General features: G+C 42.1%; 1 protein-coding gene and 1 pseudogene across 2 annotated transcripts in view; both read right to left on the bottom strand.

Moving 5' to 3' along the window:
- Nucleotides 1–22,064, bottom strand: part of pdlim3b (PDZ and LIM domain 3b) — a 107,894-nt gene extending 85,830 nt beyond the window's left edge. Inside the window, exon 1 of one of the 2 annotated variants that reach the window (XM_043706005.2) lies at nt 21,814–22,064. In XM_043706005.2, coding sequence (XP_043561940.1) covers nt 21,814–21,906 — 93 coding nt within the window. In that variant the 5' untranslated portion in view covers nt 21,907–22,064. The remainder of the gene's footprint in view (nt 1–21,813) is intronic. The other variant, XM_043705997.2, reaches the window with a different exon arrangement.
- Nucleotides 8,139–10,502, bottom strand: LOC148151990 (uncharacterized; annotated as a pseudogene).
- Nucleotides 22,065–24,078: the final 2,014 nt, after the last annotated feature.

The raw sequence follows: 24,078 nt of genomic DNA, 5'->3' as shown, positions 1-24,078 counted from the left end.
ACCAGAAATGGTCCAGGGGATAATATAAACTGATTTTTGACAGAACATTAACTTTGTCTTGACTCTACAATCTTGACACATCGACATCTCCCTCCTTTTTCCTGACTTGCACTAACTCCCATTCATTAATCACTCCTTTCCTCACTGACCTCAGTTCACTCCTATCCCATTAATGCTTTGATTTAAAATTTGTATCTTCAGGTTCAAATGTCTGCATAACCTTTCCCCTTCTTATCTTTGAAACATTCTCCAATTCTACAACCTCTGTAAATCTCTGTGCGCCTCCAATTCCAGTCTCTCATGAACCTCTGATTTTCTTCAACTCTCCATGAGGAGGTGGTGGTGCAGTGCCCATGTCTGTTGGAACATAATCCAGAATCCCAAAGCTAACATTCTAGAGACGTGGGATTGAATGCTTCTGGGTGGTGAAATTTGGATTTAATACAAATGTGGAACAAAAAGCTTACCTAATCATAACTGTTGTTGTGGAATTCCATCTGGTTCACTAAAGTGCTTTAGGGAAGGAATACTGCAATTTTTATCTGGTCTAGACATAGAAATGTGGTAAAAACAAGGACTGCAGATGCTGGAAACCAGATTCTAGATTAGAGTGGTGCTAGAAAAGCACAGCAGTTCAGGCAGCATCTGAGGAGCAGGAAAATCGACGTTTCGGGCAAAAGCCCTTCATCAGGAATAGAGGCAGAGTGCCTGCAGGGTGGAGAGATAAAATTTCCAGCACCACTCTAACCGAGAATCATAGCAATGTGGGTGACTCTTCTCTGCCTCTGGGCAATAAATGATGTCTGATCCACTGACACCCATGTGACACCCATTGACATCCTTACTTTCATTATTCGTGGCATAGAGTATAAGAGCAAGGAGGTAGTGTTGAAGTTGTACAAGGCGTTGGTCAGGCCACAACTGGAGTGCAGTTCTGATCATCTCACTACAGGAAGAAGAGGTACAGAGAAAGTACAGGACGTCACTTGGGATGGGGAAATTAAGCTATAAGGAGAGATTTGATAGGCTTGGATCATTTTCTTTAAAGCAAAGAAGACTGAGGGGGGAAATGATTGACGTGTATATGATTATGAGGGGTATGGACAAGGTGAATAGAGAGCAGCTGTTCCCCTTGGTTGAGGGGTCAATGACAAGAGGGCACAGTTTTAAGGTAAGGGGCAGAGGATTTGAGAAAAGCTTTTTTCACTTAGCGGCTGTTGGGAATCTGGAATGCACTGCCTGGGAAGAAAGTGGAGGCCGGAAATCTTACAAACTTTAAAAATTATTTGGATGAGCAGTTCAAATATCATAACGTTCAAGGATATGGGACAAGTGCAAGAAATTGAGATTAGCGCACCTTTAGTGGTAGTTATGTCGGTGCAGACTCAATGGGAAGAGGGGCCTTTTCTGTACTGTGTGAATCTATGAACCATGAATGAAATTTTTAAAATGGTTGTGCCTTATGCTGCATAAGCTCCAGAATTCCCTCCTTTCCTCTTGCTCCTTTCTAAAGATGCTTGTTTCAAACTACCTTTTTAATCAAGCTTGTGGGCACATGGTATGGTTCAAAGTTAAAAAATGTATATAAAGTGCTCCGGGACATTAATAGCATGATACAAATAGAAGTAGCTCTTGCTGTCCCTTCTCTGATCCTGCCTATGAAACCATGCAGACTAATTAAACAGTGTTCATAGAGCAGCCTGAAGAAGTTCTGAATTTTCTAGATTACCTATAAAGAAAACACCTTGATGACTGCAAGTGTAAGGAGTACATTTTGCATCATTTTTGAAAAAGAAATGTATTTACTCCACAACATTTTCTTACATTGCTTTTGATCTAAGTTCTTTCAGGCCTCAAACTTTAACTTGCACAAGTACAGCCCAAACTTGTGCAAGTTAAACAGGGTGACTATAACCCACACTTGCTGCCCAGCTCTCTCTCTAGCCGTTTGATAAAGGATGCTGAAGTGTGTGGAAACAGCTGCCAATTTTCCAGTCCTCTCTATTGGTTAAGACATTCTCCTGGATTCTCCTGGTGTGATAAGTTGATTAATTTTGGCAATTCGCCCATGGGGAAGCCTGAATGCATATGTCAGCTATACCTAGATTTCCTGAATTAGTACAGAGTATGCTGCTCTGTCCCAATCAATCAGTGCTTTCATTAGACATAAACATGTAATTCAATAGTGCCACTTATGGCGTACCTCAATGATCTGACCTTCTGAAAATAGACAGGTCTTAACGAAATGCCATAGTATCTTCCTAGGTTTTGGTTCTGGGCACCCTTGACAGTCCTGTTAACAGATTTCCAGAGGACATCTGTTCTGGTAACAGGTGCATATAATTGCTATGGATTTACGTATCAAATTCCCTGATCCACTGAACTAAACGTTTCATGTCGCATGTTTGCAATGTCACTACCATCACTGCATTGAATGGTTTCTTTAAGATTGTAAGGTCAAAGGGCGATCATAAAATACATAACTTCATAACCAGGAAATCACAAAATGATAAATCAATAATGATTCAAGGTTCAGATTTCATCGTGGTTGTATAAAACGTCTTCAAATCAGTCTTCACGGGTTATTTTCTTATAAATGCATCTAGAAATGCTTTGTTAATAATCAATCATAGAATGAAGCAATTTCTCTTGATAATTTATCAAACTTATACATAGAAACTGGTCACTAACTCAGGAGTTTTTCCACTTTCAATTACATAAAATGTCATTTTGAAGTACTTGGCTTTTGATTTCTTTTTGAGGTTTTGGTGAATGATGCCCAAGGGGCAAGTAAACAACCACTTAACCCCAAAGCCTGTCCACGATCGGCAAGTCAGAAGTCAGAAATGTGGAAGAATACTTTCCACTTGCCTGGATGAGTACATCTCCAACAACACTAAAGAAGCCTGATACCATCCAAGATAAAGCGACTGCTTAATTGTTACTACATCCGCAAACATTCAGCCTCGCCACCATTGACACTCAATAGCAGCAGCATATGCCATCTACAAGATAAACAGCAAAGATCTGTAAAGGCTCCTTAAAAAGCATCCACAACCATTGCCTTCCAGAAGGATAAGCACAGCAGACACAAGGGAACACCACCACCTGCAAGATCCCTGCCATGTCATTCAACATCCTGACTTGGAAAAATATCCTTCACTGTTACAGGGGCAAAGTCTAGGAAATCCCTCTATAAAACCTTTGTGGGTGTCATTACATCAAATGCACTGCAGTGGTTCAAGACATCAGATCACCACTACCTTCACGTGGACTATTTTGGCCCAGCCATTGAAGTCCAACATCCGCATAATGAAGAACTAAAAATTGTTTTAGTTGGACAGATTAGATTAGATTACTTACAGTGTGGAAACAGGCCCTTCGGCCCAACAAGTCCACACCGACCCGCCGAAGCGTAACCCACCCATACCCCTACATTTACCCCTTTACCTAACACTACGGGCAATTTAGCATGGCCAATTCACCTGACTTGCACATCTTTGGACTGTGGGAGGAAACCGGAGCCCCCGGAGGAAACCCACGCAGACACGGGGAGAACGTGCAAACTCCACACAGTCAGTCGCCTGAGGCGGGAATTGAACCCGGGTCTCTGGCGCTGCGAGGCAGCAGTGCTAACCACTGTGCCACCGTGCCGCCCACAGGGCATGGGTGAGGCCACGTCTGGAGTACTGTGTTCAGTCCTGGTCTCCTCATTCAAGGAAGGGGAAGATAATAGGACCATAAGATGTAGGAGCAGAAGTAGGCCATTCAGCTGATCAAGTCAATTCTGCCATTCAATGAGATTATGGAAAATCAGAAAATCCTCAACACTTTCTGCCTTTCCCTCATAATCCTTGTTCCCTTACTGATTAAAAATCTGTCAGACTTGACTTAATGATCCAGCCTTGACAGCTCTCTGCAGTAAAGAATTCCAGATTCATTACCCTCTGAGTGAAGAAACCCCCCTCACCTCTATCTTAATTGTGTACTGCTTACTCTGAGATTACATCCTCAATCCTGGACCCTCCAACAATCATAAACTTCCCTGTCAAGTCCCCTAAGAAGCTTGCATGTTTCAACAGGTCACCTCTCATTCTTATAAACTGTAATGCCCAACCTACACTTTTTATGTCATAGAAAAGTCTCTCTTACACCTTGGAACAACTTGTGAACTCCTTGTGTACTGCTTCCAATGTCAGTATGTCTTTAAATAAATAAAAAAACAAAGAACTGCACATGTTTGAAATCTGAAACAAAAACAGAAGTAGTTGGAGACACTCACCAAGTCTGGCAGCATATGTGGAGAGGAAGCAGAGTCAACATTTTGGTCCAGTCACCCTTCTTCACACCCTTCTCTGCTTTTTCTCCACAGATGCTGCCAGACCTGCTGAATTTCTCCAGCTTTTTCGGTTTTTGTATAAGTATATGTTACTTTCGATAAGGGGCCCAGAACTTTTCACAGTATTCCAGGTGCAGTTTGAGTGGTGTCTTGTATAAATTTAGTAAGACTTCCCAATTTTTAAAGTCCATTCACCTTCAAGTAAAGGTGTCTTCCTTGTTAGCCACTGGACTTGAGTGGTAGCTTTTTGGAATCCATGCAAAAGGATTACCAAATCTCTCTTTCTGGCATTGCTCCCATTTAAATTATATTCAGTTCTTCCAATCTCTCTGCCAAAATGCTATACCCCACATCGTAACCACATTATAGTCCATCTGCCAAGTTTTTGTGCACTCGCTTAATCTGTCTGTATCTCTCTATGGACTCCTTGTGTCATCCTCACTACTTGCCTTCCCATCTATTTTTATATCGTTTGCAAACTTGGCAATAGTACATTAATTTCCATCATCCAAGTCATTGATATTTAGCATAAATAAACAGCCCTAATCCCTACGGCATTCCACAAGTTGACATCCTAAAAATCTCCTTTTTATCCCGACTCTTGCCTTCCATCATATGGTCAATCCTTTATCTAAGCTAATCTACCACCCCCAAAATGATGGGTTCTTATCTTATTAAGTAGCTCCACCTGCGAAATATATACATTAGAGGTATAGAACCTTGACTGGACCAACGCCTGGATTAGGTAGGTTGTCTTACAATGAATGAAACCAAGCCTAGCCTTTACAATCACTGAATGTTTGAAGAGCAAAAAGGCAACTTGATTGAAATATGAAAGATCCCTCAGGATCTTGATGCAGTGCATGTGGAAAGGATATTTTCTCATGGAGAATCTAGAACTGGGGTTCACTGCTTAAAAATAATGGGTCACCCATTTAAGACAGAGATAAGAATTTTTTTTTCTCCCAATGAGGGTCATGAGCCTTTGGAACTCTTTCTCAAAAGATGGTGAAACTTTAAGGCAAAGGTGGATTAATTCTTGATAAGCAAAGAGGGTAAAATCTCCTGAGGCAGGCAGGATTGGGGAATAGTCAGATTGGCTATGATCTTACTGAGAGGCAGAGCAGATTTGAGGGGCTGAGGGGCCGAGGGGCTGGTTCCTGCTCCTATTTGTATGTTCACGAGTGCATGTTAATACATAGATTTTAAAAAGTCTCTATTCTGTAAAAGACCACGTCTGCCAAAGTTACAGTGGAATAAGATTTTCCTCAAGTGTATAGTTGAAAAATAAGAATATCTCAAACAAGACCCAGCACCCACCTCTGCCCCACATCTTTGTCAATTGATCATCTGAACCTTCAGGTTTGTAAGATGTTCTGCTGTATTCCCCTTTCTGACATAGATTAGAAGACTTAGCTGAACTAGCAGGTAAGCCCAGTTTCTCAGGATAATTAACTTCACACTGTGTTCTACAGGATGGTGTTCTTACCCTTTATTCCCTTTCAGAATTCTTGTCTCTCACTGTTTGTTATCGTTAAAATGTTCATTGATCTTTAAAATAATTTCTGACACACTCTATCAGTAACCTTTATGCAGACAAAGTGACACACAGCTCTGCCCAAATGTACGTTGTTAAATTTATTGATCCGAATAGGAATTTTCTCAGATTTCAAAGGGTGGGATAATATATCTTATGAGGTACATCAGTAAGGTATGTCCACTGTATCTTGAATATATGACTACCTTTTGATATTGGAAATCAACTGCTCAGACAGAGATCTAGTGGCTCAGTGAGGTATTGAGCCTACCCCACCTATGTGAAAGATTATTAATTTCTTACACTTACAATGTTATTTTTTGAAATTTATTTCATGCTGTGAATGTGGAGGTTCCAGTTTTGGATGGGAGTGGACAAAGTCAGAAGTCCATGACACCAGGTTATAGCCCAACAGGTTTATTTAAAATCACAAGCTTTCAGAGCACTGCTCCTTCGCCAGTTGAAGTCATCTAATGAAGCAACAGTGCTTCAAAAGCTTGTGATTTTAAATAAACCTATTGGTCTGTAACCTAATGTTGTTGTGAGACTTCTGACTTCATTTAATGTTGGTAGTGGGATCCTGCTGACAAGTCAGAAAGTGAAGGGAATAGAGTCCAATGCAGCTTTGGTGCTCAGTGGGGCTTAGAGACGCACATTGTCGATGGCAAACAGTTAAGTGGCTGCCACTGGGGCAGATGTACGTGTTAGGAAGGAGGGTCTGCCCCCAAGGAGCTGATAGCCAATTAAAGAGGCCGGCAGCTCAGCAATGCTACCAACAGGTGGTGACAATTGCTAGAGCTGCACCTGGAGGAGAGGGAGCAACAACAGATACGTGTCCTCACAACTGGATAAGTGGGGTTGGGGTGACAGAGGTAGTTCGTGAAGGTAGATGGTGCCAAGAAGCTCCTGTATGATCCATTGAGTGCTCAAAATAGAGGCATTCTCTCCCCACCCCTTAACGCCCATGGAAAGGCAGCTAGAATTAACATCTTGGTCTCCTTTAGCCCCTCTAGCAGCTCAATTGACTTCTGAGTGGGAGAGCTGTCTTCCACTTTCCCCACAATAGGCATCGTGGCAGGAAAATGATGAAAATACCGCCTTTTGTCACCATTATGCCATCTACTCTACTGCCTCCCATCACCCAGCCTGTCCTGGAGAGGGTGGGTAAACTCCAATTCACAATTCCATGGTATGAACAGAATACACAAAGGGCACAATAATTGTGTCTTACACCACTGGAATTACCCATTGTAAATATTTGAATCCCAGCATCATCTTTGACATATTTGACTTTATGATAAATTTTAAAACTGACTTTTATTTTTGAATAATGTAACACATACATGGAGGAATTAAGAAGTTATGTTCAAAGGTCAGTGAATTTCACAGGCCATTGTCATTAGTGAACAGTCATCCATTTTGATTGATCTGGTGGTGGGAGGTGGGTTGATGGCTTTGAATTCTGAATTAGAATCTTATTTCACATTTAATTGCCTTCCTCTAAATGTCAGTAGCACTACTTTCCCATGATTTCTGAGGCAGGACTACCTCAATAGCTTCTCATGCAAAACGAAATGGACAGTACTTTCAAAATATGTTATTGCAGGCCTACTAGACTGTTGTGATTGTTTTTAACTAAGTGGTTTCATGACCACTGGGTTGAAATATCATTGGTATTTTTAAAGGATCATTCAGTGAGCTGTGAACAACAAAATGTCAACGCAAGATAGAGATGATGTTGCAGTCTTGTGAGTCTGTACTCATCACTTCCTTAGGCAGTGCAGAAAAATTGGGATAATCACATGAAAGGCATTACTCCAGCAGATGGTAAGTGACCCATCTCACGCTCCTGTCAAACATATAAATGTGTGACAATTTGAGACAGTTGCCTGGAGGAATGGTCTCAGTGCAGCTCAGATTTGATGTTTGAAAGTGGAGGGTAGCAAGATACTAGACAAAGATTTAACAATTTTTTAATGAACCCCCTCAGATACAATACATCACTTTTGGGACTAAAAGTCTCTTCGGCTTCCGATAATAGCTACAGTTTCCTTCCTCCCAATCATTTCAAGCACAATGTTTCCCTGGACTGGACCTGCAGCAGAAGTATCATTTGACAGAATGACTTGAACCCAGTGCTCTTCAATTCCACTAACTCCCAGCATGATTTGTCAGACCAGCATCAGACTGGGGCATATTGCCAGCTGTTCTTTTAATAGGTCAGGGTCCTAAATAGGAGGAATAATTTAAACTCGTGTCACAAATTAAAGAATTTGTATTGGACTAATAAAGGCGGAGCAATAAAGACATGGATGACAAGGGAGAAAGACAGATTGAGAATTGCAATTTTAAAGTAATCCTTCCAGAAAGGCAACTGGAATGTTAAGACACAATGAGAGTAAGTGTGTCAGAATGGTAGGCATTTATTGGGCTTAAACACGTCTTAGTTTAAATATTGTTATTACAATGAAAATAAAAATCTCAAATTTTCTCACAACACTTGCCAACTTGAAATGGCAATGCTATATAGGGCTTTAACATTCTGTTTTAGTATATCCCAGTGTTTGGGATGAGTCAATTTGTTTGTCAATTACAATACATTAATGCATGTTTCAGAATTTGTTCCTGGCTGTAATTTGACTGGACTGCTAACAGCTGGCTCAATGGATTATACACCAGGGTTTTGTTTAATATAGCTAGTGGAAAATACCATTGCACTAAGATAGTCTCTAAACAGAGTGAATAATCCAAAGTTCACTTAAATATTCCACATGTTTCTCCAAGCTACTCATCTGATGAACAACTTTGATCTTTTTATGGATCTTCTTATTATCCCTCTGATGTTTTGGTTTCCAAGGCAACAACAGAGGTGGTGAAATTGCCTCTTTCAATGGAAAATGGGAGCAGCTTCTCAATAGTGGATGAGCCAAAATTGCATTCCACAACATGCACACAAACCTTTTCTGGATTCAATTAGCAAGTTTTTAAGAGAAGTAATAGTAAGATCCCGTGAGAGAAATGGTCTTTTTATAGGGATAGTGTGAAAGGCAATCGGTTTTGGGAGGGCTCGAAGTGGCTTCCCTGAAAGGGCAAACAATCCTGTTCTTCTTGGCTCAAAGTGAATGCTGAAAGAGGCACTTGCCTCATGAGTATGGAATCTCTGCACCTCCATTTCATTGCCAAATGTACCTTCTTTTTATGGTGTAATCCATGATAGGTTGTGATTGATTGATTGTCGCATGTACCAAAGTACAGGGAAAAGCTTTGTTTATGAGCAGTACAGGCAGATCATAGGATGAACAAGGATGTACAGATCAGAGGTTGTAAAAAAACTTAGATGGAAGCATACAGGTTACGTTACACAGAGTGTGCGGTAGGTGAGATCAATGTTAGCAAGATCAGCATTATCTGAGGCGAGAGAATCCATTCACTAGTCTAGTATTGGCCGGGAAGAAGCTATTCCTGAACTTGCTGGTGCGTGTGTTCAGGCTTCTGCATCTTCTGCCTGGATGGAAGAGGTTGTAAAAAATCATAACCGGGATGCGATGGGTCTTTGATGATGTTGACAGCCTTTCTGTGGCAGCGAGCCATGTAAATGGAGTCTATGGATGGAAGGTTGGTTTCCATGATGGTCTGGGCTGTGCACACCAACTTCTGTAGTTTCTTACGGTCCTGGGCAGAGCAGTTGCCATACCAAGCTGCTGTGTACCCGGACACAATGGCCTCAATGGTGCATGTGTAAAAATTGGTGAGGGTCCTTATGGACATACCAAATTTCCTGAGCCGCCTGAGGAAGAAGAGGTGTTGTTGTGCCTTTCTGACTATCACAGCCACGTGGGAGGTCCAGGACAGGCTGTCGGTTATTGTCGCTCTGAGCAACTTGACACTCTCCACCCTTTCAACCTCAGCTCCATTGATGTAGGTACGGGCATGTTCTCCTTCTTTCCTTCTGAAGTCAATTATCAGTTCTTTAGTTTTGCTGATGTTGAGAGAGAGGTTGTTCTCATTGCACCACATCACCAAGCCCTCTATCTCCTTTCTGTATTCTGATGCGTCTTTGTTAGATATGCGTCCTATCACCGTGGTGTCATCAGCAAACTTGCAGATGGCATTCATTTGGAATTTGGCTACACAGTCGGGGTATACAGGGAGTACAGCAGGTAGCTGAGAACACATCCTTGGGGGTCTCCAGTGTTGAGTGTTACTGTGGAGGAGGTGCAGTTACTGATCTTCACAGATTGCGGTCAGTGGGTCAGAAAGTTGAGAATTCAGAGGGTAGAGCTGAGAACAAGTTCCCAGAGTTTTGAGATCAGTTAGGAGGGGATAATGGTGTTCAAGGCAGAGCTGTAGCCAATAAGCAGGAGTCTGATGTAGGTGTCCTTGTTGTCCAGGTGCTCCAGGGATGAGTGCAGGGCTTGGGATATGGCATCCGCTGTGGAACTATTACGTCAGTCGGCAAATTGTAGGGGATCTAGGCAGTCTGGGAGACTGGAGTTGATGTGTGCCATGACCAGCCTCTCGAAGCACTTCATAATTATTGAGGTCAGAGCCACTGGGTGGTAGTCACTATGGCACATTGCATGTGCTTTCTTCGGAACTGGGATGATGGTGATAATGCCCTGTGAATTTCACTTTACAACAACATCGTTTCCATTGAGTATTCATCAAGTGCACGAAGCTAAGCTCTACCCCATACTGTGTATTTTTTTTACCCAAGCAAAGGAGATCTTAAAAAGATCATGCATTCCTTTGTCCTATTGATTTTTAGAATTATTTTGAATTTCCCCTGTTGGACACATGAACCTTGAATTTCTCTTCCTGAGATCATAATTGAGGTTTAAAATAGATGGTGTAAACACATCTGAAAAAGACTACAAGAAAGGGATTCAGAAAGGCATTTTGTTTCATGGATTTTGCCTTTAGTTTTATTTATTACTCTTAGAGCACACCTGAGATGTTGGTGATGGATGGAGGGCCGGAGGAGTGGATTTTCACACCCGGAATTGTCGCCGACTTGTTTCTATCCGGTGGATAGAACGGGAAATGGTATATCATTGCCGCTCACCAGCAGGAATCTTGTTTGGAAAATGGGATTTTTTTTATTTTTGATGGCAGGAAGCTCCTCGTTTTCCAGCTCATGAGATTCTGCTGGCATTGATTAGGGATTGAGAAGATTCCACACAAAGTGTTTTCAAAGGAAGCAAGTGAATGGTGAGAAAAAAGCTTTTTCACATTGCAAGTAATTAAGGTATGAAATGAACTTCCTAGAGTGTGTGGAGGCAGGTTCAACTGAGGCATTCAAGAGGGCTCTCAATGATTTTTTACATAGCAACATGTTACAGGCAAAAGGCAAGAGATTGGCATAAGTGAACCTAGCACCGGGTATCTATGCAGATGGGTCTAATGGCCTCTTTCGGCACTGGAACAATTCTGTGATGCTATGATAATGAAATGAAGCCGATTCAAATACAGCCCTTTTACTGTCAAGGCAACAATTGGAGATAATTTATAGATTCTAAGATCAATGGAGGAAATGGATGGCAAAATATTCAGTTACACGTTTCGAAAGAGGACAGTGAAATAAGGCTAAAGCAGTTTTAATTGCTGGTCAAGAATGATGGATCAGGAACTCATTGATTCCATGTGACATCCCAGCTCGATAATCATCTCAAATTTGGACAAAAGTTCCACTGTAGTTTACTGCGGAGAACTGGACATCCAAGATGAAGTCTGTCGTCAAGCACACAACAAGCAATATCAATTCTGCTCTAATGTGGGCTCTGCTCACCAAGTGACTGTGTGATTAGGGTTAGTCAATCTTGCAGAGAGATTCGAATCAACCACCAGATGACCATCTGATGTAGCTTGGGAGAATCCAACACACTGGGAGTCAGGTCAGTGATATGATCATACGCCCTTGACCATTCAGCAATACAAGCGTCAGTCAAAAGCCTTTTGTGGCTAGTTTTGAAACACCACTTGTTTTAAATCATTGACAACAAACTGAACCAATGAGCCCTTCTCTATCCTCAGAACCAATTTTTATATCCTCAGTTGCAGTATCCCCACTCAGGTGAATTGGAGTTGAAACAGCAGAAGGAAGTGGAGACAGGGTCCCTAGGATCATAAGATGCAAAAGAAGAAGCAAACCCTTGAGGCTGTTGTTATTCAATGGTGGATCTGATAATTCTCAACTCCACTTTCCTACCTTTTCCCCATAACCCTTGATTCCTTTCATGATTAACAATCTGAATATACTTAATGCCCCAGCCTTGACAGCACTCTGCAGTAAAGAATTCCATAGATTCACCACCCGCTAAGAAACAAAATTCCACTTCATCTCTGTCTTAGGGCCACCACAGTGGCTCAGTGGTTAGCACTGCTGCCTCACAGCTGCCTTACAGCACCAGGGACCCGGGTTCAATTCCTGCCTTGGGTGACTGTCTGTGTGGAGTTTGCACATTCTCCTTGTGTTTGTGTCAGTTTCCTCCGGGTGCTGCGGCTTCCTCCCGCAATCCAAAGATGTGCAATTCAGGTGAATTGGTGCATTAATCATGGGTGAATATAGGGTAGGGGAATGGGTCTGGGTAGGTTACTCTTCGGAGGGTCGATGTGGACTTGTTGGGCCAAAGGGTCTGTTTCCATACAGTAGGGAATCTAATCTAAATGGCCAAACCCTTATTCTGAGATGATACCCTCTGGTCCCAAACTCTCCCACATGGGAAAACAACCTTTCTGTATCTATGCTGCCAAGTTCCCTAAGAATTTTGTATGTTTCATAAGGTTACCTCTCATTTTCCTAAAATCCAATGACTACATGAGGTACAATAATGAGTAAGCTGGACTGAACAAGTCATAGGCCATGAAACAGCCTTGGCTTGCAAGTTCAGTAACCAAGGGGTATGGTGGTTATGGTAGTTATGTTTCTGGATGAATAATTTAAAGGCCTGGATTAATCATTCAGAAAATGTGATGTAGGGGAATGGGTCTGAGTGGGTTGCTTTCTGGAGGGTCAGTGTGAAGTTGGGCCGAAGGGCCTGTTTCCACACTGTAGGGAATCTAGTCTAATCTAATGTAAAGTTGACAAAGCACTGGGACCGGATGAGACGCAACCAAAATTTTGAAGGAAATGAGGATAGAAATTGTAGGCACATTGACAAAAATCTTTCAATCTTCCCTGGACTCAGGGAGGTGCGAGAAGATTGGAGAATTGCAGTCTTGTTCAAGAAAGGTTGTAAGGATAATCCCAGCAGTGACAAACCAGGTAGTTTAATTTCAGTTGTGGAGAAACTTCAGGAAACAATTGAGATAGAATTACTAGTACCATGGGAAAGGGTGAGTAGATTAAGAAAAGTCAGAATGGATTTTTAAAGGGGACATTGCATTCAACTGACTTGCTGGAGTTTTCTGAAGCAGTAACAGAACGGCTCGATGAGGCTAATGCCCTCAATGTGGTATGTATAGATTTCCAGAACATGCTTGATACAGTGCTACACAATAGACTCGTGAGGAAAGTTATAGATCCCATTATAACAGTGACAGTAGCTAACATTGGCTCAGTGGTAGGAAACAGAGAATAGTGGTAAATGGGTACTTTTCAGACTGGAAGACAATTTGTTGTGCACGTGGATAGGAAGCACATTAGAAGACAACATGACACAGCAGGTACAATAGGTACAATGCTAAAGGAGGTGCAGGAGCAGAGGGACCCAGGTGCATATATGCACAGATCATTGAAGGTAGTAGAAAAGCTGCAGAGAGCACTTAATAAAGTGTACAGTGTTCTCAACTTTAATAATTAAGTCAAAAAGTTTAAAAGCAGGGTGACAATGTTGAACTCATACAAGACACTCATTAGATCTCAATTGGAGCACTGTGTACAGTTGTGGGCACCACATTACGGAAAAGATGTGGTGGCATAGTAGGAGGTGCAGAAGTAATATACAAGAATGGTTTCAGGAATGAGTAACTTCATTTATGAGGATAGATTGAAGAAGTTGAGATTGTTCTCGTTGGAGACAAGAAGGCTGAGAGGAGATCTGATAGAAGTTTTAAAAACCATGAGCAGGCTGGATAGAGTAAGTAGGGAGAAGGTATTCATAATCAGAAATGTACAAGAACAAGAAAGAATAATTTAAAGTGAAATGCAAAAAAAGCAAGGGTGATGTGAGAAAAACCTTTTTCACACAGTGAGAATGGAATGCATGCCCTAGAAATGTGGGGGAGGTGGGGTCAATTAAGCCATTCAAGACAGCATTGGATGGCTATTTGGATAGCAGTAGTGTGCATGCATATAGAGAAAGGCATGAAGTTACGTTGCTCAACTGAAGAGCTGGCGTAGGCACGATGGGCTGAATAGCCTCCTATGGCACCATAAGAATTCTGAGACTCTGATTGTGTGACAAGTTGAAAATCCCACGATGGCAATTAATTGAGTTTTTATTTATAAAAGATCTGAAAAAAAAATCTGATATTCACACAAAAAGTGACCATAAAGCTGTCAGAGCTGTCCATTGTCAAACTTGTAACAACTTGTTTGCTAAATGTCATTTTCGAGATGATCGGTGTGTGTGCTGCTGTTTGTGAATCTGAAGCTCTGGGTAAAAGTCCCACTTCAGACACATTGACTGTGGAATTAATGTTTGTGTTATGTTTCAATTAGATTGATGATCAACCTGCTTGTGCTTCCAACTCCAAATAGGGAAAAAAGTATATGTGAAGATATCAAACAAATGTTGTTTGGGGAGGAAGCCTGCTATCCATTCCCAATCTGTTCTATATGACACTCCAGTCTCACCCGACTTAATCCTGAAGTGGCCTAACAAGCTACTCTATTGTATCAAGACAAGGGGTGTCTCATCCTGAGAACAAATAAAGAGTATTGCTCACAGCCTGACTCCGGAGTGAACACTAAATCACATACAACAGCCATGGCTATTTCTAGAAGTGACAGAAACACTAATTAATGTGTGCTATAATTATGTAGTTAGACATGGAGATACACTTTCATGTTACTATTTGAATTCAAAGTTCATAAAAATGTATAATGTCAAGTATATAGTAAAGTATATTAGGCTAATGGACATCACCAAAATTGACTCATTAAATGAGTCCTGTTGAGTAACCTATAACAAAGCATTATGAAGTGAAGTGATTACTTTATCACATTAGGCAGCCTGAGATGAGAAATGTGAGGCAGATGAGAATGGCAAGGAAATTAAAGGGAGAATATTACAAATGAATTACATTTAGCATGAGCAATCGAAATGTAAGGCCAAACACAGGAATTATTCACATTTATATCATGTCTTTCACAATGTCAGCAGATCTCAAAACATTTTATAGTCAATAATCTGTTTTTTCATTGATGCAGACGAAGGAATAATTATTGGTAAGAACACAGGGAAAGTATCACTGCTCCTCTTTGAAATTTCATCATAGAGTCTTGTACACCCATCTGAGAGTGGTCAACTGTCAGATCACTGCCTTGGAAAATTAAGTGCTTGAAATTAAATCTGTTAGCATGGTTTTTAAAATCTTCGTGATTACTGCATGATAAACTGAAAGTCCAAGTGATGTTGCTGAAGATGCCATAGCCCACCTTCAAATTAACAGTTCTGAAAGTTGTAAATGATGTCCTAAGAACACAGGAAAAAACCCCACTGAGATTGTTTCAATTGAACCACTGATTAAGTTAAGGAACTGCCACAGAAGAAAAATGCAGCAAATACAACATGGCAGGGAAACAAAGATACACCCACTGCTAAGAAATCACTTTAGTAGAGCAAAAGGAACCTGTCCCAGAGGGACAGAAGATACGAAGAGGACTTCACAAATGGACTTCTCAAACTAGAGCTTTAAGTCAATACCGATCAGTACAATTTAAGGAAGTTCTATAAAGCTCTGAAGACAGTGTATGGTCCATGCACATGTGACCACAGACCTTTCTCAGAGTTGAGAGTGTGTTGCTGGAAAAGCACAGCAGGTCAGGTAGGATCCCAGGAGCAGGAAAATCGACGTTTCAGGCCAGGTCACTTCATCATGTTTCCTGATGAAGGGCTCCGGCCTGAAACGTTGATTTTCCTGCTCCTTGGATGCTGCCTGACCTACTGTGCTTTTCCAGCAACACACTCTCAACTCTAATCTCCAGCATCTGCAGACCTCACTGTCTCCCTGTTCTCAGAATTGACAGATGTACAGGACAGTTAGCTAAGACTGCTGGACTGATCATGGTAAAGGTGTCCTTATTTTCCCATTAATCTTAAATAGAACAGCAACAGACAAGCTTCTAAACTGGCCCAAACATGATAATTTGGACAGTACATTGTGAAAGTTGACTAAGTAATCAGATCCCTACCCGCAAGGAATAGAAGAACTCATCATCGATGCCCAGCTCAGATGTAGCACATATATAGTACATATATCTGATGAAAAAGTTCTGACAATGTTTCTGTATCTAGAACTTAAATTTGGGCACTGTCCACTGAGATTAAGGGATGGGGAATTCCTTGAAGATAAATCTCAGGAAATGTACCATCTGGAAGAAAATATGCAAGAACTAAGCAGGGAGCATTCTTAAATAATGGTGCTGTTTCCTTTGAATGGCAAAGAATACAGGCAAGTTAGAAAATTAGACAACTCGCTTCATCTGCACTGTAGAAAATCTTATACCTCTTCAGTCAGGTCCAGAGTAACATTAGAATTCAGAACAGATCACTTCACACATAAAAAATGGTGTGTGACTATGGACTATGAGAAACTGGAAAATGGAACTGTTTTATCATTTAATTTCTTCAAAATGCAAAGTCAATGAGCACTTAGATTATCTGATTTTTACTGAAGAAAATATGCAATTTGGGAAAAAGAACCCAGTAAAGCTCTTAAGCGAGCTAAGAGGTGGATTTTATAGCTGTTAATTCTTGCACAACCAGATTTGGAAAAATCCTAGGATCTGTGCAGTTCATTCCCAGCAGCAATGTCTGAGTGTTGAGTGTTTTCGTAGGCCTAGACTTGGGCAGTTGGAGAAACCTGCAGGGAAAGCAAAGCTCTCTGTCTCTCTCAACCAGTAACAGACAAGGAAAAACTATCTGAACGAATTCTCAGTGAAGTGATTGGTGAAATCTGATAAAGTTTCAAATATTAGACTAACGGTTTCCAATCTGAATCCAAGGTCTAGTTTGAAGATCCTACATCATTCTGTGATTTTTAGTAATTTGATCTTGTTAGAAAGAAATCAAAGAAGCTGAAATCCTTCTATCTTCTGAATTCATACATTTGCCCCACAAGGGTGTTGTTCCTTTTTTGCTGAGCTTTTTCAAACCCATACTATCTTTCAGAGGTCTCCAGTCCTGATTTGCCTGTGCATTTGGAATGAAGGGGACATTGTTTAATTATGAATACTCCCTCCATTGTTAACCATTTTTGTCACCTGTTTTAAGAATGCATCTTGCTTATAATAAAAGTTATTTTAGGGTTCATCAAATAACCCAGCGGGGGCATCTCTTTTACTCTGGATAGCAGCATGCATGAGAGACAAATTGACCATTTTGGCGATTCTTTAAAACATTTACACTTTTAGTATGTCTTAGAGTCATAGAGTCATAGAGATTTACAGCATGGAAACAGACCCTTTGGTCCAACTTGTCCATGCCGATCAGATATCCCAACCCAATCTAGTCCCACTTGCCAGCACCCGGCCCATATCCCTCCAAACCCTTCCTATTCATATACCCATCCAAATGCCTCTTAAATGTTGCAATTGTATCAGCCTCCACCACCTCCTCTGGCAGCTCATTCCATACGTGAAAAAGTTGCCCCTTAGGTCTCTTTTATATCTTTCCTCTCTCACCCTAAACCTATGCCTTCTAGTCCTTGACTCCCCCACCCCAGGGAAAAGACTTTGTCTATTTATCCTATCCATACCCCTCATAATTTTGTAAACCTCTATAAGGTTACCCTTCAGCCTCTGACGCTCCAGAGAAAACAGCCCCAGCCTGTTCAGCCTCTCCCTGTAGCTCAGATCCTCCAACCCTGGCAACATCCTTGTAAATCTTTTCTGAATCCTTTCAAGTTTCACAACATCTTTCCGATAGGAAGGAGACCAGAACTGCATGCAATATTCCAACAGTGGCCTAACCAATGTCCTGTACAGCTGCAACATGACCTCCCAACTCCTGTACTCAATACTCTAACCAATAAAGGAAAGCATACCAACTGCCTTCTTCACTATCTTATCTACCTGTGACTCCACTTTCAAGGAGCTATGAACCTGCACTCCAAGGTCTCTTTGTTCAGCAACTCTCCCTAGGACCTTACCATTAAATTATAAGTCCTGCTAAGATTTGCTTTCCCAAAATGCAGCACTTCGCATTTATCTAAATTAAACTCCATCTGCCACTTCTCAGCCCATTAGCCCATCTGGTCCAGATCCTGTTGTAATCTGAGGTAACCCTCTTCGCTGTCCACTACATCTCCAATTTTGGTGTCATCTGCAAACTTACTAACTGTACCTCTTCTGCTCGCATCCAAATCGTTTATATAAATGACAAAAAGTAGAGGACCCAGCACTGATCTTTGTGGCACTCCACTGGTCACAGGCCTCCAGTCTGCAAAACAACCCTCCACCACCACCTGCTATCTTCTCCCTTTGAGCCAGTTCTGTATTCAAATGGCTAGTGTTCCCTGTATTCCATGAGATCTAACCTTGCTAATCAGTCTCCCATGGGTCAGTCTCCCATCAGTCTTGTGGAGTTTTGAATTTATTACCAGCACACTCCTTCCATCCAAGACATAACAATGACTCCCGTTACAAATGAAGGAAAACTGACAGCAATGACATATATACCAAATAACACCATATATTTTTGTTCTATTATCTGACTATTATTTCAAATGATTACAATTTGGCCTGAGCAGTTGGATTGTCTTGAAAGCTTCCATGAAGTTAACTGATGGAAATGAGTTACATAGAACCGTAGAACTCCCACAGTATAGAAAGAGGTCATTTGGCCCATCGAGTCTGCACCAACTCTCCAAAGAGCATCCCACCCATACCCACCCAATTTCTACCATGGCTAATGCACCTAACCTGTACACCCTTGAAAACTATGGGCAATTTAGCATGGCCAATCCATCTAATCTGGACATCTTTGGACTGTGGGAAGAAACCCATGCAGACATGTGTAGAACATACAAATTGCACAAAGACAGTCATCGAAAGCCTGAATTAAGCCTGGGTCTCTGTCACTGTGAGTCAGCACTCATCATTATTGAGCCACACAGATGGCTAGTTTAGTTCAGTCCCTAGTTAACAGTAATCCCTGGGAAATTGATAATGGAGTATTCAGTGGTGATAACATATGGAGAAGATGCAGAAGTAGGCAATTTGGCCGCCCACCATTTAAAAAAGATTGTGGTGGGTCTGATTGTGATCACAAATTCACATTTGTGCCTGCCTCTGATAACCTAACTACTTGCTTATCAAGGAGAGAGGTTGAGGGGCAGCCTGATAGATATTTAAAAGATTGTGAATGGCATGCATAGAGTTGAAAGTATGAGGCTTATTTCCCCCAGGGTGGAGGGGTCAATTACTAGAAGACACAGGTTCAAGGTGCAGGGCAGGGGATTTAAAAGAGATGTATGAGGCAAGTTTTTTCACACAAAGGCTAGTGAGTGCCTGGAATGTGCTACCAGAGGAGAAGGTGAAAGCTGACACAATAGCATTTTTCAAGAAACACCTGGACAGGTACATGAATTGGAAGGGAACAGAGGGATATGGATCCTGTAATTGAAGACAATTTCAGTATGGAAGGGCAAAATGTGTTGGCGCAGGCTTGGAGGGCCAAAGGGCCTGTTCTTGTGCTATATAGTACGTTGTCCTTTGTTATTTATTTTGTTCTTTCTTGAAAAAGATGGTGATTGTCTGGCACCCGTGTGGCATAAATGTAACAAGCTAAAGGTTGTCCAGCTCATTCTGCTAAAAGGTAGAGACTGCCCTGGTATCTGATTATCAGCAAATAATGCTGAACATTGTGCAATCATCAATGAACCAGTCCACTTTGGCCTTCAAAAGGTCTTTGATGAAGCAATTGAAGATGGTTGAGTGTAGAATAGTATTCTGAGGAACTCCTATAGTGATACCCTGGGGCTGAGACGATGGGTCTTCAATAACCACTGTCATCTTTCCTTTGTGTAGGGTGCTTGAGTGAAATCTGGACCCTGCCATCAAAAGTAGGAGGGAGTTGAAATCCTGGGAGAATTGTATATTGCTGATGTGGAATGGGCACTGGTGGATTGGACACATATCAAGTACAGTTCATGGCCAGTGTCAGGAGTCCTTGTGGAGATCACTATTTGCCTTCACACTGCGGTGACATCCATATTATTGTGCAAAATGTAATAGATCCTGAACAGATCCAGCAGTTGAACATTGGACATTGGTGAGTCAATGTAAACAAGCAACAGAATGGTCATAATAATCAGCATATCCCCCATTCTATCATTAGCATCAAGCCAGATGGCCATTCAATAAGGAGTGCACAGGGCACACCAAGAACTGCCCCTAAAAAAATGAGATGGTCGCTTCATGAAACTCCAATACACACATGCTGGACAGCAGAAGCAGTATGCTCTGTACAGAAGTAAGTGCTCCCACAAACAACAGATCAATTCTGCTTAGTCAGGAACACTAGTAAACAATTGGGAGGGAAACAGTGCTTCATTAATGATGGTAGAGTCAAACATGTCAAAGCTAAGGACAAAGTTGAACTATTTTCAACTGATTCCACCAGAAAATCTAGTGGAGGACCCACTTTGTTCTCCTCCTGAAGCCCCAGCCCCAAATCATAGAGTTCTTCAGCCTATTCAGTTCACCTGATATCAAGAAACAGCTGGATCCAAACTGCGCAACTTTCCCAGAGCAGCTACAACACTGGCGTCTACACAACATTGTGCAGAACCACAAGTAATGCGGATGCGGGATAAACTCAGCAGGTCTGGCAGCATCTGTGGAGAGAGGAACGGAGTTCTGAAGGTCATACCGGACTCAAAATATTCACTCTGCTCGGTCTCTGCATAGATGCTGCCAAATCTGGTGTGTTTTATCCAGAACTTTCTGTTTTATAGCATAAATGTCCAGGTATGTCTTACCCTCAAGAGGCAGGACAATTAATTCTGCCAATACTGTCCCACCACATTGCTCCCAATCACCTGTTAAGTGGTGGATAATGTCTAACAAACAAAATTCACAAATGAAAGGCAAATGTTTAGGGAAAACTGCTGCTACTGTCATTCAATTTCTCTCTAATCACCAAGTCAGGCATGAACAATGAGAACGGTCAATGCTGGCATTAATGATAAAAATACGGGTTAATGCTGGAAAGACTCAGGTCAAGCTGCAGCTGTGGAGTGGAGTAACGCTTCAAAACTGGAAAAAAGGCAGCAGCTTTTCTCTCCAAAGACTGCTCTCAGCTCTGCTGAATAGTTACTGTATTCTCGCTCAGATTTCCACCATTTGTGCTTGTGAGAGATGTTAAACAACGTTGGAGATTTAAACGAAGCTCAGCAACATCATACCAGGTGCTGAGCGAGGTGTCTCTCTCTGTTAGCGTTTATCGTTTTTGAGAAAACACCTCGACGTTTATAATAAACGTCACTTCTAATGTGTCCGGGGGACTGTGTGACGAGGGCAGGCGAAGCGACATGACAGGAGTCTTGCTCATGTGCCCCCCTCCTCATTGATGCCTCCACTGGGGGGGGGGGGGCGGGAATCAGTTTGTGACAAACTCCCAGCTCAGATCTTACACCATGAAGACACGGCGTAGTGTGGAGATTTCTGTGTAAAATAATGTGCATCACCCCCCCCCCCCCCCCCCAGCAATGCAAATACAGTCACCTCGGAGCCCGCAAGTGTAGAGGGACACACAGAAATGTAACTCACCCGGGAGACGGTCAGAGACTGGTTAAAATCCGCCCCACCGGTCAGTCGAAAACCCCACGGCCCTGGTCCTGTCAAAACCACGTTTTGCGGCATATTGTCTTATTATTATCCCCGCTGGTTGTCGGTCAACTCGAATAGATTACACCTTTTTGAATCCTATATTGAAGAGACTGTGAACCCCTTCCCCTGCCCTTTCTGCTCGCACTGTTCTGCCAAAAGCTCCTTTAAATGAACTTGTCTTGCCGGCCCGGTCCGCCCAGCCCTCCGCCCATTCGCTCCCGGGACAGTATCTCCGCCCCCCCCCCCCCTTCCCGGGAGCCCGCTGTGAAGGGACAGCGCGAAGGAACACCGAGCCCAGGCTGAGCGCTCCCCTCTGCAGGCCGGCGCTCAAACCCCAGCACTGACATCAACCCTCGGCGCTCAGGCGTGTGCCCTTATTTGGTTTCAAGTTAAAATCCATTCTGGCTCTGACCTCCCCACAACTAACTCTCCGCAGGGTTTCCACAGCGACTGGCAAACAAGAAGTGGCGAGGAGTCAACGGTGAGCCACTTCAGCTGAGGTCGAGGTGAATAGCTGCTGATGAACTGGGGGATATCAGTTGAGCATCTTCCATGGTTGGTCTTTCAGTGAAACTTCGGGCTGTTTCGACGTTTCCTTGCCCCCACCGATTTATTTTCCCCAGCTGCCTTCACGAACATGTGTAAAGTGTGTCTAGTTCTTGAACATCCCTGTTTGGATAACGGAAGTGAAAACTAAAAGTGAAAGAAATTGAACAGAGATGCTAGGTGTACGCATTCAGCCTATGCACACTTCAAGTTCATATTTGTAATGCTGAAATGAAGCTCACCTGTTCCGATGATGAATGAGCAAGTACATGCCAAGGATGTCTAATTGTTGCTACAGTGCTGGAGAACTACCTTCAGATACAACTTCTGAAACGTTTCATGTTGTCCATGAAGAAGTCTCACTCTGTATGCCACATTGACCACTGCCACTGCAGGCCATAGACTGTAAATGGCTGGAGTTTTGGCATCAGATTGTGACAGAGATATTTGAGATTCAGCAAAGAGAAAAGGAGGAGAAAGATTGAATTGTTCACAGCAGCAATTTCACTTTTCCTTGCACCCACTTGTGGGGAAACTGCCAGTCATAGAGAAGCCTGACTAGCCAACAATGGGCTAGCAACCTATGAGCACGACCTTCCTAAAATCTTCATCTGTATAGAGATGTCAGCAGGGAGATTAACTTTTCTAGGGAGTATATTAGAATATATAGCAATTGATATGCCAGTGTATTTGACTTCTGTACGTTCAGTGAGTGTACATATCACTGCCATATAGGAGAGGAAGATGCAATGTTATAAGACACTAATCTTTATAACATTGACATTTTCCAAAATCTGGATCCTACCTGTTGACTCCATCTGCCTCTTTGGTGATGGCCTAAGATGAAGCCAGTCTGTTTGCAAACCTTGGTGTCACATCTGACCCTAAGACGAACCTCCGACCTCACATTGGTGCCATTATTAAGACTACCTGTTTCTACCTACATTGCCCAACTTAGTCCCCTTCTCAGCTCATGTGTGGCCAAAATGCTTATTCCCGCCTTTATTATTTGTAGGCTTGATTATTTTGACATATTCCTGACGGGTCTTTCATAATCTACCATCTGTAAAGTTGAGATCATCCAAAACCCTACTGCCCATTTCTAAGAAGTCCTGTTCCCCTCTCAGTCCTCTGCTCAGTGATCAATCTTGATTCATGGTCAAGCAAAACCTCGATTTTAAAACAGAGAATGGTGCCCAGTTCAGCTGGTTTGGTAGCATCTGTTGAGATGGAACAGTGATAATGTTTTAAGTCTAGTGTGACATCTTCAAACAGATCTGAAGAAGTCATATCGGACTCAAATGTTCATTCTGATTCTCTTTCTACGGATGCTGCCTGACCTGCTGAGTTTCTCTAGTATTCTCTGTGTTTCATTCAGATTTTCAGCATCTGCAGTACTTTGGTTTTACATGATTTTAAGACTCTCACCCTTGTTTAAAAGTCAATACATGGTCTCATCACTCCTTATCTCAGAGTGTATTCTATATGGTGAGAACTTAGGAATGGTAGAGGACCAGAGAGGTTTAGAAGACAACATAGAAGTAATATAACAAAATAGTGGTCATGTATTTAAACAATTATAATGCTTACTGGATGGTCAGGCTTCATTCAGATATAAACTAATGGAGATTATGCTACAGTACTGTAACCTTCGGTTTG

The sequence above is a fragment of the Chiloscyllium plagiosum genome, unplaced genomic scaffold (genome assembly GCF_037043375.1).
Source record: "Chiloscyllium plagiosum isolate Xiang-an unplaced genomic scaffold, Cpla_swu_hap1 HiC_scaffold_2, whole genome shotgun sequence".
Classification (NCBI taxonomy): Eukaryota; Metazoa; Chordata; class Chondrichthyes; order Orectolobiformes; family Hemiscylliidae; genus Chiloscyllium; species Chiloscyllium plagiosum.
The sequence above is the reverse complement of the archived record's forward strand: the minus strand, read 5'-3'. Positions and strand labels throughout refer to the sequence as shown.